Below are 14,540 nucleotides of genomic sequence, written 5' to 3' on the forward strand. Positions count from 1 at the left end.
GCATCGTTTGGACGCGTTCGGCAGTAGCTCGCCAGTGCCAGCCGGACAGTTGTGAGTGGAAGCCGTGTTTTTTGTGTGCTACGCCTATGTACTAAATCGAGTTCGAAATGGGTACGGATAGATGGTCTTCTGACAAATAAGTTCACTCGACATCGCGACACGACTCGGACTGAGCAGTAGCTAGGTGTGGTGTAGACAGCAAAGGCGAGCCGAGCTACTGGCGTACGAGTAGACAAACCGAGTAGCTGTCTACTGGCCAGGCAGCAGCACGCACTGTGTAAACGAGCCATTAGAATCACTTTGCGGAATAACCTCTGACATTTATGAAATTGAACATTTTTGTTATTTTACTGCTTTGTATAATTTCTCATGTATATATTCTATATTTTTGTAAACCTGTTGTTGCCCATAGTGAATAAATAATAATAATTAAAATACATAAATATATTTATATTAGTAATGAAATATTATTTTCTTTAGTAATGTTTTTATACGCCATTGATTGCCTGATAGAGTTTCCTATTTAGTGATAAGTCATGATAGCTTTTCTGTTTTATGTACTTTATGTGGCGTCCTGTAAAAGTATTTTCATTCATTTAAATAGTATACTAATTACTACAGGTTGCGTGCGACTTCGCCCGAGTACAGTTTATTAGTAGTATGTACAAAACTTCTATTTTAATTAAATACATAATATGACTCACGAACTCTCAAACCCCTCTTCACACCTTTATAGGTAGATTTCCAAAATAAGAAGTAGTAGAAGAAGTGTTACTCCCTCTGCGTCTTATCTCATAGAAGTAAGACGAGAAAATAGGCTTGCGTTGCATTTTTACCTTTTTTGTTGTAAAATTTTAAAATGTATCGAATTTCTTCATTAGATTGACTCATCTTCACAGTACGAAAAACAAATAATAATCACACATTTTTCTTATTTGAATTTGGAATTATCTTCTTTAAAATTTAAACTTTTAATGTTACTAAAACTAGCCAGATACTATATATATATAGGTATAGTATAGCCAAAGAGATTTTATTACAAGTTCATATTTCCCCACCCTCTTAGTTGTATCCATCATGTGCTTTTCTCTATATTATGGAGGGTAGAGGTAAGGAGAGTCATCTTATATGGGAGAAAAGTTGAAAAAGTGTCCAGTGTATGCGCTAAATAACAGTTCAAAAATCCTCCACAATGGCGCTGGTGGATGCACAGGGTATGGTATGAATGTAGCAATCGTAGATGAATTGAAGTATGCCGAGTTAAAAAATTTAATGTCATTATCGACTAAAGTAGTTAATTATTGAGAATTTCAACAACTTACGTTGTACAAAATATTGTGGTAAATTGTGGTAACTTACTTCCTTGTTTATTTTTCAAGCCTACTCTAACAAGATTTATATTTGGCGCTTCTTTTAAGAGTTACCCTGATGCAAATGTAGCGCCATCCTAATTTAATACATTTTGACGACACTTTTTCATATACACAGATGACTCTCCTTACCTCTACCCTCCATACTCTATATTTTATTTTCTATATAAACAAAAGAGGAATACAAAAACAAAGACAGAAGCAGAATACATAAGGCGGTAAGTAAGTACCCATCAAAAGTGCCTCGTTCGTTCAGTGGTTTGCATGATATGGAACGCGAGGTACTGGGTTCATTTTCCAGATCGGGTTAGCTTAGGTAATTTCTGTTATAGGATTCTCAGTACCACTCTAGAGTAAGGAAGTTGGCGGTTTCCACTTAAGTGCTGTGCAAGTGGAGAGCAACGGCCCCAGTTATTATCCTGCGATAACAAAAAGTGGACATAAACAGTCGACTCACAAGAATTGGTCATAAATTAGTGTCATCTGCATATCGTCTGCGTAAGTTACAGGGATCATTTGTGGGATAGAGTGTACGCTTTTATAATATGATTCCTAAGGTAATTTTGGACCTGCCAATGCACAAGTTTAAAGAATTTGTTAAAACACATTTATTACAGCGAGGTTACTATACAATTGATGAATTTTTTAATGACAAGGTTGCTTGGAAGCATCCGGCTCCGCTTTCAGCTCTCACAAGATAGAAAAATGAATGTTAAAATGCAAAATGTAAATTGTTGATGTTGGAAAAGAGCAACTGCTGAGTTTCTTGACGGCTTCTTCTCGGTAGAATCTGCCTTCCGAACTGGTGGTAGAATCACTACAAACAGACAGACTTGACGTTTCAAAAGTGCTTATATTAGGCCTACTTGAAATAAATGAATTTTGAATTTTGAAATTTTGAATTTTGATAATATGTTACAATAATCGTTAAAGCCCACCAACCGGCATTGTGGCACCGTGGTAGGTCTATGCTTGGAAGGTCTGCCTCGCCCTCGCCCGGCTTTAATAGATCTAGGAGAGTTAACTTACATCTTTAACGGCGGAATCTTCATCACTATATACAAAACTTTCACAGTCCTTCACGATTGAAGTATTAAAGTCTTGTATACTGCAGGTTCCACTGTTATTGTTGGACTGATAACGTTGACATTTCGACAGCACCCCGTCTTTAGCAGGTATTGCATGTTCAAGCCAGGTGTTGTTGTTATATCCCTCGCACTCAGGGATGTTGCATCTGAAAGAGAGAGAAAATCATTGTATTTGGAAAGAAGTTCCTTAACGCGGCTTGCGAGGATATAACTTGTAAAAAATCGTCACGTAAGAAAGGCGCTGGCTCTTAAGAACTCTAGGGACAAACAAACAAACTCTTCAGCTTTATATAATTTATAGTTTGAAATAGTATACGGGCGGCTCGCATGAGGATAGAAATACGCAGGGCAGGTAAAGGGTCCATGCCAGTCTTTCGGATCCGTTCGGTATTAATCGGATATTATCGTCAAACGCGGCCGCCATATTTATTTCTATCATGTATCAGTTAAATGCGATTTTGTCCCATGGTCTGACCTTCTTCCGTTCTTGACGGGGGTTCCCCATTTATCGCAAGAAACATGGATCAGTTCATAGTAAGGAACAGAATAAAATTGCTTCTTTATTTGTGTTTGTCTTTAGTCTGGATGGTAAGTAAAAATCTATATTAATCCACTTAAAAATGTTTTAGAAAAAAAGTACTTCTTGCTTTTTAGTTGTATAACAAAGTCGGTTCTTTTTTGTCAATTTTTTTTTTATAGTTTAAAGTTCATGGTATAACAGCCACGGTTGTCTTATTACCAGCAAAGAGTTGCGAAAGTAGCAATTATCGCTGGACAAAGAACTAATTGCTCTGGCAATGTCCAAGACGGATGCTTAAGTTTTTCCTTTTTAATCAGAACCACTTCGAGTAATGGAATACGAAGCGTTTAGATTACTGTGGGAGACAATTTAAATACAAAAGCGTGAATAATTATTGGACGAAATATAAATAAGGCAGGTTTTTGTATTATGTAAGCTTTAAAATTCAAAATTCACTTGGATAGAAACAGGCGTTACTTTGCGGAAATCCATGATATATTATGAAAATTGTTCTTAACAATTATTCATTGTAAAGTCGACATCTCCTGAGGATGCACGTGCACAGAGGGAACATTGCCAAAGATCTGTTTGGTGTGGAGTATAAGGATTGAAGCAATTATAAATTACACCACACAGATTCTCCTGCTTTTCGCGGAGTATAGCAAATTAAGCTTAATTTTCATAATTCATTTATTTAAAGTAGGCCTTATTTAAGCACTTTTGAAACGTCAAGTATGAATGTTTGTAATGACTCTACCACAAGTTCGGAAGGCAAATTCTACCGAGTAAGTAGTTGGCAAGAAACTCAGCAGTTGCTCTTTTCTAACATTATTTTACAATTTAACAATCATTATTCTATCTTGTGTGAGATGAAAGCGGACCTGCTTGCTTCAAGGCCTGGCCACCTTTTAATTAAGAAATTCATCAATAGTAAAGTAACCTTGATGTATTAAATGTGTTCTCATACATTCTTTAAACTTATGTGAAGGTAAATATAATATTACCTTCGGTATCATGTTGTAAAAGTACTCAGCCACACAAAGGTTTTCAGCACTTTTCTTTTTAATCTTACACACTTGGACACTTTAGCTGGTTAAAGTTTCCACTATATACCTAAATGCGGTCTATGCCTAACGCTACCCTCTAGAGATGCATGCCACTGCCTACGATGTTTTGCTTTGTGCTCAGGCGATGGTTTTCAACGTAACATGGTCCACCGCATACTACACCATAGAATATTGCGAGCCATCATCATATTCAGTGAAAAAAGTTATCGGTAGTGGTGCCTTTAGCATCGAAATACGCTTTGGAAGGTTATAGTTTTTTATTTCGTTGTAGATTTGAATAAATTTGAAAGAATCGTTTCGAAGTGTTATTAAACGGACCTTGATTCCAAATTCAAAATTAAAATTCAAAATTTCTTTATTCATGTAGGCCTATCACAGGCACTTATGAAGCGTTCATACATATATTATGTTTACATAATTGTAAGGGGATTGTGATAACTTCGTTCGACTTAAACCTAACCTTAGCTACGAGGGTTCAAAACGCGCCTTGTTCTAAGAAGAGCCAAAATCCGATCACGATATCCTAGAAAAAACAAAAAAAATACACTCGGAACTACTGACGTAGAACCGAGAATTTCGCCTTTTAAGGCAGTCGGTGAAAATATAAATGGTCCCACATTTCAATTACTGCTCGGGTCATGCAAAAATTTCAATCGAGTCCGCAATCCTAACCGGGTCTTATGCCCGTGTATCGAATACCGATTGGACAGCCGATGGGTGACTCTGAAATCTGAATCGATTTGCATACGTACATATTAGTTTAGCCCGGCTGAAATTTATAGCGTGGTGAAATTTTGTTGTTTACAACCGTTTGGCGTTACGGCATTGGTGTATTTTCTAGTTGTTCATGGCGATTTTGTCCATGAACAAGTAGGTATTTTTTGGTCAGTGGCGTGCACAGGGTGTGCATAAAGCAGGTAGCAGGGAGTTTCCCTCCATTACGAGTTATATTAAATTTGGGTATGCAGTGCTTTTGTACATGTTTTGTATTGCACGCCACTGTTTTTGGTTAATCTTTCTTAATAAACTCTACCGGTCTATCTTGTTGCTTGGTTATGCAGTAATGTTTAATTGTTTGAAGTCGTTCTCAAGAATTGAGCTTCTACAATAGTAGAAAGGTATTCAATACATTGAAAATTTTATTATCTAGTTAAATAAAGTTTATTTAAATATGACAAAAAAATATATACATAATTAAAGTGATGTACATAATAGACATAATTAATTTTGGAATACTTATTGACCCGGGGATTGAAAGTTGAAACAAAGACCTCGTGATCTGCATCCTCACCACTAGATCAACAAGGTAGTCAGAAAATCTCAGAATAGATCCGTTAACATTATAAAGTTGTAGTAAGCTCAGAAAACTAACGTCTTCGCATCATAAGTAATTCAATCACTCCGGCGACTAAGTAACCGCGTTTGACACCAACAGATTACTGACGCCATCACTCACATCTGTTCTAATACCGGCACTATCAATCATAAGCTTCGCGAGACCGATATTAATTGTATTACTTGTACGAGGCTTTGCAGAGATTCAACTTAACATTAACTAAAGTGTTGCTAGCGTTTTCCCCGTGCTTAACAAGGCTCAGGTGAAGGTTTTAAGGTTTAAATATGGGACGAAGGTGTTTATTTAGTGTGATGATTTTTATAAATGTTTATGTCAAGTTGTTCAGCGGGTAGGACAAAAGTAAAATCAATGGCGAGTTGGACTTGTGAGGCTTTCGTATATACTACTACACAATAATTAAATTTCTAAACCACAGAGCCTTTATTTCTTTTCTTTTTTATATCATTACTAAGTAAGTTCACACACTGTTGGAACTTTAACTTTACGGTTTATTAGATACTTCCCGCTGACAGAAATATCGAAAGACGGAGTGACAAAAGGTCGTAATAGAACTGTTGGAACTCCACAGGCGCGGATTTTTGATATGTCAAGATTACCGAAGGATAATTTGGAAGTGCTAACAAAATTATTTCAAGGTTAGGATTATCATCAGCTTCTTGAGAAAAAAATCCGTTTGTTATTTGTAAACAAAGTGTTTCTGTCAATGAATTCTTTTTTCTAGCTCTGAGTTTGGAAATTGCCTGTGATTCAACTACGTTAAAATGTTGGTCTTAGTCTTGATCTCTTTCTAGTCGAGTCGGAGCTGCCGTCCCTTCGGGATATGAAAGTGAGGGAAAAGAAGGTACACGTGTGTTTGCGTATAAACTCGTTCAGTATAACATCTCCCGCGTAGTTGGACAATCGCTCTGGTGATTTACCACCATGGCCGAAATCGCTCAGGGAAACCGTTATATTATATAAAAATATATACGTTTATATTTAGGTAAATGTCATTAGATATATTCAATCTTACTGTTAAAACCCACTATCTTGAGCATTAAAGATGACATTTTTATTTTTACGCAAAAGAAGCAATCAATTTTTTTATTACTAAATGTTATGAGGGGAAACAATCATTTTTGTATGGGGAATAGGCCTACCAAAAACTGTGACGTATATTAATGAACCGCATGTTGATTTGTTCCTGATGATCTCTATAATACAATGGTATGATTACGACACAATGTTAACCTCGAAATCTCACTAGCGAGTTTCTGTGAGTAGCTAAATCCTATCGGACGTTAAAATAGTGCACTGATCGGCTGCGGTGGTGAACAATTATTTTTATTATGTTTTAAATATATACGTGAAAACATTAAAAATCACTGCGTACGATTTCAAAACAAACGTAAAGTTGTCTGACTGACAAGTGTCATAGACTAAATAAACGAATGTCAAATAATTGGAATCGAACCCACAGCCTTGGAATCAGAAAGCAGGGTCGCTGCCGACTATTCCAATCGACCGTATAAATTATATAAAGTGTATAAATGAAATAAATAATTCATAAAATTAAAAAGTTTCAAATACGAACGCATACTTTGCATGCGTTGTAACATGCAAATGGTTCGCTTTCGAGTAGCTCCAACTCCAACGAGAATCACGCGATTTTAAAATTAGCAGTGAAGCTGCAGCAATCTAGGGCGAGGTGGTCTATATTTTTAACGTATTCAAAACGCGTGAAACCCAAAGCGTGAGAAGTGGTGACAGCCCAGCGGTTAGGGACTTCGATTTAAATTTCGGGCAGCCGATTTCGAATCTCACGCACCTGTAACTTTTCTAAGGTATGTGCGTTTAAAGCAATTAAAATATCACTGGCTTTAATGATGAAGAAAACATCGTGAGGAAACCTGCGCATGCCTGAGAGTTTTACAAAATGTTTTCAAAGGTATCTGGAGTCCACCAATCCGCACTAGTCCAGAGTGGTGGACTACGGCCTTAACCCCTTCTCATTGTAGGAGGAGACGAGTGCCTTGTAGTGGGCCGGTAATGGGTCGATATGATGATATGTCGATTGAAATGTATGTTAATCATTTAAACTGGTATTTAACCATTGAAAAATCAGCCTTTATTCAAATAACCGGTACTGCCCGAAGGCAAATAAACCCGTTGAAATCGATGTAAATAGAGATAGGTGGGATTATTGCCCCTGGGAATAATATCAAACTACCTTTGGGCGAAGATCGCCCATTTCTTAGAAACTATTCATCAAATTGACGAAGGTAAATCATTATAAATCCTCGCAAGATTACGGTCGTATTAGACACGTGGACAGATCTAGGCTTAGGTGGGCTTTGTCAGGTTCCGATTTCAACGTCGAGGACAGTTGTAATGTGTACGAAATCCAAAAATATATACGTTCGTTTCAAATTCAAATATAAATACAAAATGCGAAATTTAAAAATTCAAAATTCATTCATTATGTAGCAGTAGGCTACTATCGGGATGAGAGCGGAGCTTGCTGCTTCCAAGCTACCTTGTCATTGAGAAATTCATCAATTGTATAGTAACTTTGCTCTAATAAATGTGTTATAGCACATTGTTTAAATGTATGCATTTCAAAATAAGAGAATTTGGTGTTTTTCTGGAAAAATGCACGTCTGTGGGATGCACCACGGTTCTCTTAGTGCTTAAACGGTATCAACTAGTTGCTTATTCGCTTGGCAGTACGTCTTTATCGGAATAGTGGTAACAAGCCACGGCCGGAGCTTCCCACCAGACAAATAATCAATTTAATATGTTTGATAGATTTGTTTCTGATTAATTGTATCATATTTTGGCTAATAAATGGAGATCGTTGGTTATAATAAAACCTCGGAAATAATATCATATTACCTTTGAGTGAAGATTGCCAATTTCTTAGAGGCCATTTATTCATTATATTGACGAAGGTAAATGATTATAATTCCTCACAGGATTACGACTGTATTAAACATGCAGTCCGATGTAGGCTTAGGTTGGATTTGTCAGGTTTCGATTTTAAGCACGCAAGCAGTTGAAATGAGATACATGATCCGAAAAAAAAAAACGTTCTTATCTGAGAAAATTGAATTTTTGGGATAAAGTGATATTTTTGATTGCATAAATTAATAAAAGTAATTATTATGTTACGTTTTGTTTTGCGTAATATTAAAAGCAATCCAGCTTTGTTTATTTTATAATTCGAAGAAAAATGAAAATTGGGTAGTTGAAAAACAAAACGGAAAAAGGGGGTTTGAGCCAGCGCGGGCATCAAGAACGGGTATTGCGGTGACGAAAAATAAAATGAATTAAAAAGATTGAATGGTGGTGCAAACAACGATCCAGAGGTTCTCCTTACACTTATTATTATTTATTTGGTAACTATGAACCATCGACATATACAAAGTAATTAATTACAGTAATAATAAAAAAACTAACACAATAAACTTACATGAGGTATTTATATTAAATATACAAAATAGTAACAAAAAAAAAAAACAGTCTGTCTTAAAAGCGCACGCAAGCAAGCCTCTGCTACAGTAACCACTAGGCTATCACCGCTTTAATATCCCAAGTCAGTATTTTCACTTACAATCACAAGCTGGTCAGAAACGCCAATATATCTAATCCAGTGACTTCAGACATATTTCATAGGCCAATCACAATTGTGCGAAATTCAGCCAGGCTATAAATTCAAGGCCAGTACGATTGGTGAACGGATACAAATCGATTCGGCGTCACCTATCACCCAGCCCGATCATAATTCGGATCACGGGGCAAGGTTTGAGTTTGCAAATCCTGTTTCAGATTTGCGTCAAATGTTATTTCCGTGAAGTGATAGATTGTGTTATTTCATGGTTTCTTTTTGCTTATATTTTCTTTTGATGTAATTTTGTTCGATTACACTTAATTTTGGCAACCTCCCTGGTGTAGCGGGGAACGCTGTGGTTTCTAATTATGAGGGCATAGTAGGTAGCTGCGAGGACCAATTTGGGAATGTATATTTTTATATATATATATATATCTTTGGAATTTTCTCAGGTCTGGTCTAGTGGAACCTTTGTTCGTGGTTTGTTAACATCGGCAAAAACACGCCAAGTGATTTTGCGTTCCGGTACGATGTCGCGTGTGAACTGATTTGGAGTTACGGGGTTATGGGTTAGCCCGTCGCCATCTAAGAACGCAAACGACAAGGGGACAAATGGGCAGCTACCCCAGGCATTCTTGGTATATTTTATTTCAATCACTAGAGAATTCGCTAATCTCGAGTATCCTGTGGCCAGCACGTCAGAGCGATGCGCCATACAAGTACACAAGATAAATAATTAATGCTAAAGTGTATGTATGTTAGTGCATTTTAAACTATCTGTTGCCTCAGACTACGTAAGCGTATATTTCGGTTTTCCAAAAATCCTTAGGTAACATTTTTATCGTCCCCGACTAAATCGTGTATGTCTTCGGAACGAGAGCTATCTTTGTGCAAAAATTTTGTCAAAATCATTTGTGCTGTTATGCGGGGTAGGTGTAATTTTTATTTTTCGCTTCACTAGGAAACTGTTTCCGGGCTGGGAAACTTTCATGGGATGAAAAGTATCTTATGTCCGTCTCCGGGCTCCGAGCTATGTTTGTGCCAAATAACATAAAGATCGGTGCAGCGTTTGAGCCGAACAAAATAAAAAACCAAACTTTCATATTCATACTATTAGTTATTATTTCACATAGTAGATATTTTGCATTCCTTTACATATAAGAAGTCCTTCCAATACTATGCGACAAACTAAGGCCAGTACGATTGCTATACGTATAACAAATCGATTCCACGCCACCTATCGTACGGACCGATCATAATTCGATACACGATCGGAGACCGCCGTCGGGTTTGCACATCGTATCAAATTTTCACAAATGTTTATATCGACATGGTGATTGAAATGCCCGTATTTTCCTTTATCTCATATTTCGATGTTAAGATATTGTTATCGAGTTACGTTGATCGTAGAGACGGAAACTTTATTTGAAATAGATACCAATGCTGAGTTCGCCTCTGAAAAATACTCTAACTTAAAATAGCTATCACTTATTTACATAGACCTTTATACGTGTAAATGAAAACCGAAATAATAATTCAGAGTATACTTTAGAGATCTGTGAAACCAAAACGCTACTTAAGTTTAAGTTAGTTAAGCTTAAGTTAGTTTTGAGTAAACCATTGCGATAGTTATTATTGAAATAAAATAATTGTGATGTTAGCATCACACGCAAAAGTAAAATAAAGTGACTACTGTCTTTTATCTCAATAGGGTTGCCATAATGAACACTTGGAATGTTTTGAATTGAAAAATAAATTTATTATTTTGATTTAAAATTTTTACAAAGTGATTCCTTATGAAATATACTTATGAACTATTCAATAGTGTTTCGTGATTCCGTTAAACGTCGTATATGGACCTTTTAGTTTCGTGACAACGTCTTATAATTCGATGGAGCCGGCTGCACGCACGAAAAAACATGACGTATGCGGCGCTACCTCGCTCGGAGGCGTTCAAATCAAGGCTTGAAGTGCAAGCGAGAGTGCGGAACGAGCGACAAAGAGGCACAGTCGGCCTCCGCGTTCGACATCTGTCTCTCTCCTACTTGAGTGAGCGATGCGTCCGCGTGGACAGCTTCTATACAACAATACATTTACATGTTTTCGGCAAGGATGAAGTGCAGTGAAAAGTGAATATGGTGTCAATTGTTTATAGCAACGATTATATCTATAAAACAAATAAAATTAAAATTTTCTTTTGAAAAATGCAACCATTCCATCAGTATTTTCTTACGACATTGTCACGTTCAACTATCGTCAGTAAGCCGACTTTACAGACAACCAATTTTTTTTAGCTTTTGTTTTATTTTTTTCTGATTATTATTATTAATGTAAACATAGGATAATTATTATTATTCTGTGGCGTTACCTTCGCTTATCAAGCAATGTAGCATAATGCTGAGCTGCAACCTTTTACTAGATTGTGCCACTTATGACAAGCGTTATCCTGGCGTTTTTGCTGGCCGAGCATTGAGTTGTGTTCAGTTAGCTGAGGCGCTGGGTGGCATTTAGGTGCACAGCGTTTACTGTCGGAAATTTCTCATTCATAATAATAATCATATGAGCCTACCAAATGATTATTATTCTAAGTGATTCTAATCACCCACTGAAGGGGGTAATTTTACGACCATCCTATGTTTTTCAAAGGTGTGATGTGTCACAACAATAATAATAATTTATTTACAAGAATGTAGCATTAAGATTAAATAAGGGAATACTTACGCACAATACGTACTTAACAATTTATTATAATTCGAATAGACTTATAATTTTATGTCAGTAAATAACTTTAACCTATATCGAAATGGGTTCTACCTTCATGCAGGCAACTTATCAAAATTGCCTCAATTTCTAAACAGTTGTCATATTCAAATTTAGAACATTTCGATACCCGAAGAATTATTACACCCGTAAGTAAAACACTGAACTTTGTACTCGTAGAAAATCAATTCGTCAATTCTTTCGGAAACCGATTCCAATTACACAATGAAATATGTGCGAGGCGTTCGTAAGTCACTGTAAGCTATAAATCTGAGCCCAGTCGAATCGGTATACGTATGCAAATCGATTTGACGTCACCTTTTGATCGACTGAATGTAATTCGATTACACCAATACGGGTGTATCACGCCGATTGTTGCCTTCCGTAACTTTGACATTTTTTATGTTTTAACCAACTTCCTTCAAATAGGTGTATGTGTAACCTTCTACAGGGCACTGGTCTTCTCTCAGAATGGGAAAGGTGTAGGCCGTTGTCCACCACGCCGGCTAAGGACTTCACACGCTTTTGAAAACACTTTGGGAAAATCTCAGGAATGCGGATTTCCTCATGACAGAACGACATTTGCCAGAACGGTGAAGTAAAACACTTCACCGTTCTAGCAAGTGATGTTTAATGGCTTAAATTAAAACGTACAATAGCCCCAAAAAGTGGGAGAAGCCGGAACTCGGTCCCCCGATAAACAAGCCTTACCCACTAGGCACTACCTTATATATTTAATGAAATTATTCTAGAATTATTTTACGAGAGATTTTATATCAAATAAGATTTATTTGATATAAAATCAACACCATTTGTAAACTGAACGGTTACATCTGATATCAATCATAATATTATTACTGGATTCATCAATCTTCGCCTCTGATACAACAATCGATCCCAAAATTCTCGTGACTAATATTAATTATATTAACTCTTACAGGTTTTGTCTAAGCTGCTAATGTACAACCAAAAGATAATATATCTTGTGTCAATTCCGGTTGTTCATCAATATCAACGCACTTTTAGCAGTTTCTTATATATTTACTAGCTGTTGCCCGCGACTTCGTCTGCGTTTGATTTTGTTTGTAAAGCATTCAGTATCGCTAAGCCTTAAATTAGTATAGTAGTATTATATATATATAACATGTGACTGTCAATTAATTATAGAAAAATAATTTGCAATAAAATAAAATTGCGACTATAATTAAAAATCTAAACTATCCTATCTCTTAAGTTGGAACAGACTGCTCACGGTGTGCCAATATAATTTAAAATCGGTTAAGTAGTTTAGGAGTCCATCGCGGACAAACATCGTGACAAGAGATTTATATATATTAAGATTTTACTAATTGACTTCTGACGCAGACGATATGCAGATGTCACTAATTTATGACCATTTCTTGTGAGTCTACTCTTTATATCCACTTTTTGTTTACATAGGCTAAATATGCTGTCTTACAAATACTATATTATTATAAATATTTTGTAAAGCTACAGTAAGTATACCTAGACTAACACAGTTCTTTAAACTGTTAACGGATTCATTATTATTCGTCAGTTCTCTTAGCACCCATAATACAAGCTACGCTTACCTTGGGGCTAGATAGCGATGTGTGTGTTGTCGTAGTAAATTAATTTATTTATTAAAGCAGCGTTGTGGGTCCATACTCTAGAATCTCCTACGAGAGGCACCCACCTGTGCCATCAGTGGGACGTTAATATGCTGCGGATGATAATAATAAATAAAACTACTTGTATAGGACCACGACAATGTGTAGCTGCTCCGGCATCCACTCCAAACTAACTCTTATGAAGGAAGAAACTAAGCCGCAAGTACAAACTTTGTTTCTAATAAATAATAACCAACTTTGCGTTGAGTTAAGAAGTTATCCTTGCACGCACTCGACTAGTTATTATTTTGAAGACGTTTAGTAAACATACAACGTGGTTGGAACAGATTTTCGAGTGTCAAAATATAAAGTCAAAAGTCAAAGTCAAGAGTCAAAGTTACAAGTAAATGTCAAACGGCAAAGTCAAAATGCAAAGTCAAGTAAATCTGTATTAGCACATGGCACTTTGATGCGTACGTAACATAAAAAGATGTGTAGAAGGTAGTGTGATGCGATGCGATAGCGAAAACTATATTCGTAAATTTCCAAACTCGCCCTTGTGTTGATGTGTTCCAGTCTAAAGGGCTTGGTTGTGTAGTTAAAGACATCTGAGGCTTAACACCTAAGCCTGCAGTAGATGGACACAAGCAGATTGTAAGACAATGCCCTGCGAAGTTTTGCTCTGTTTATAAGGATGGTTCTCCACATATTTTCAGGTTAGCTGTTTCCCACATCTGCTTGGTCTGTCAATTATTAAGAATGTCTTTAAATGGGCGTCCGTCCATAATTGTAACAACAAAAACATATATAAACAAAGGAAGTTGTGGGTCAAGAGATTATCAACGGTGCAGTTCTAAACACTATGGTATCTGTAAAGTCGTTTGAAGAGCAAATTTCTTGGTCACTTGTCCCGGACACAGTCAGTAGAATTAGTCCGGCCGAGAAATTCCTTTGTACAACAATAATTGCTACTCTCAAGTGAATGAAAATGCGGGAACTTTGAAATCTTTGTCGGCTTACAGCGGGGCACGCAATCTAAAGTTTTGTTCGTTATTTGGCTGATGACATACAAAGTGAGCATGCAAAGTTTTTGGTTGATAGGTTTTATGCAATATAAACATGCAATATATTAAAGTTATTCAGTACTAGCGTGGTTATTTCGTCAATCATTTTGGGTCG

The 14,540-nt window shown here is 36.5% G+C and overlaps 1 protein-coding gene across 2 annotated transcripts in view; it reads right to left on the bottom strand.

Moving 5' to 3' along the window:
• Positions 1–14,540, bottom strand: part of LOC120632766 (organic cation transporter protein-like) — a 46,942-nt gene that overhangs the window by 17,953 nt on the left and 14,449 nt on the right. For both annotated transcript variants that reach the window (XM_039902762.1, XM_039902761.1), the window contains exon 2: positions 2,400–2,604. In XM_039902762.1, the coding sequence (XP_039758696.1) occupies positions 2,400–2,604 (205 nt within the window). The remainder of the gene's footprint in view (positions 1–2,399; positions 2,605–14,540) is intronic.

This window comes from Pararge aegeria, chromosome 20 (assembly GCF_905163445.1).
Source record: "Pararge aegeria chromosome 20, ilParAegt1.1, whole genome shotgun sequence".
Taxonomy (NCBI): domain Eukaryota; kingdom Metazoa; phylum Arthropoda; class Insecta; order Lepidoptera; family Nymphalidae; genus Pararge; species Pararge aegeria.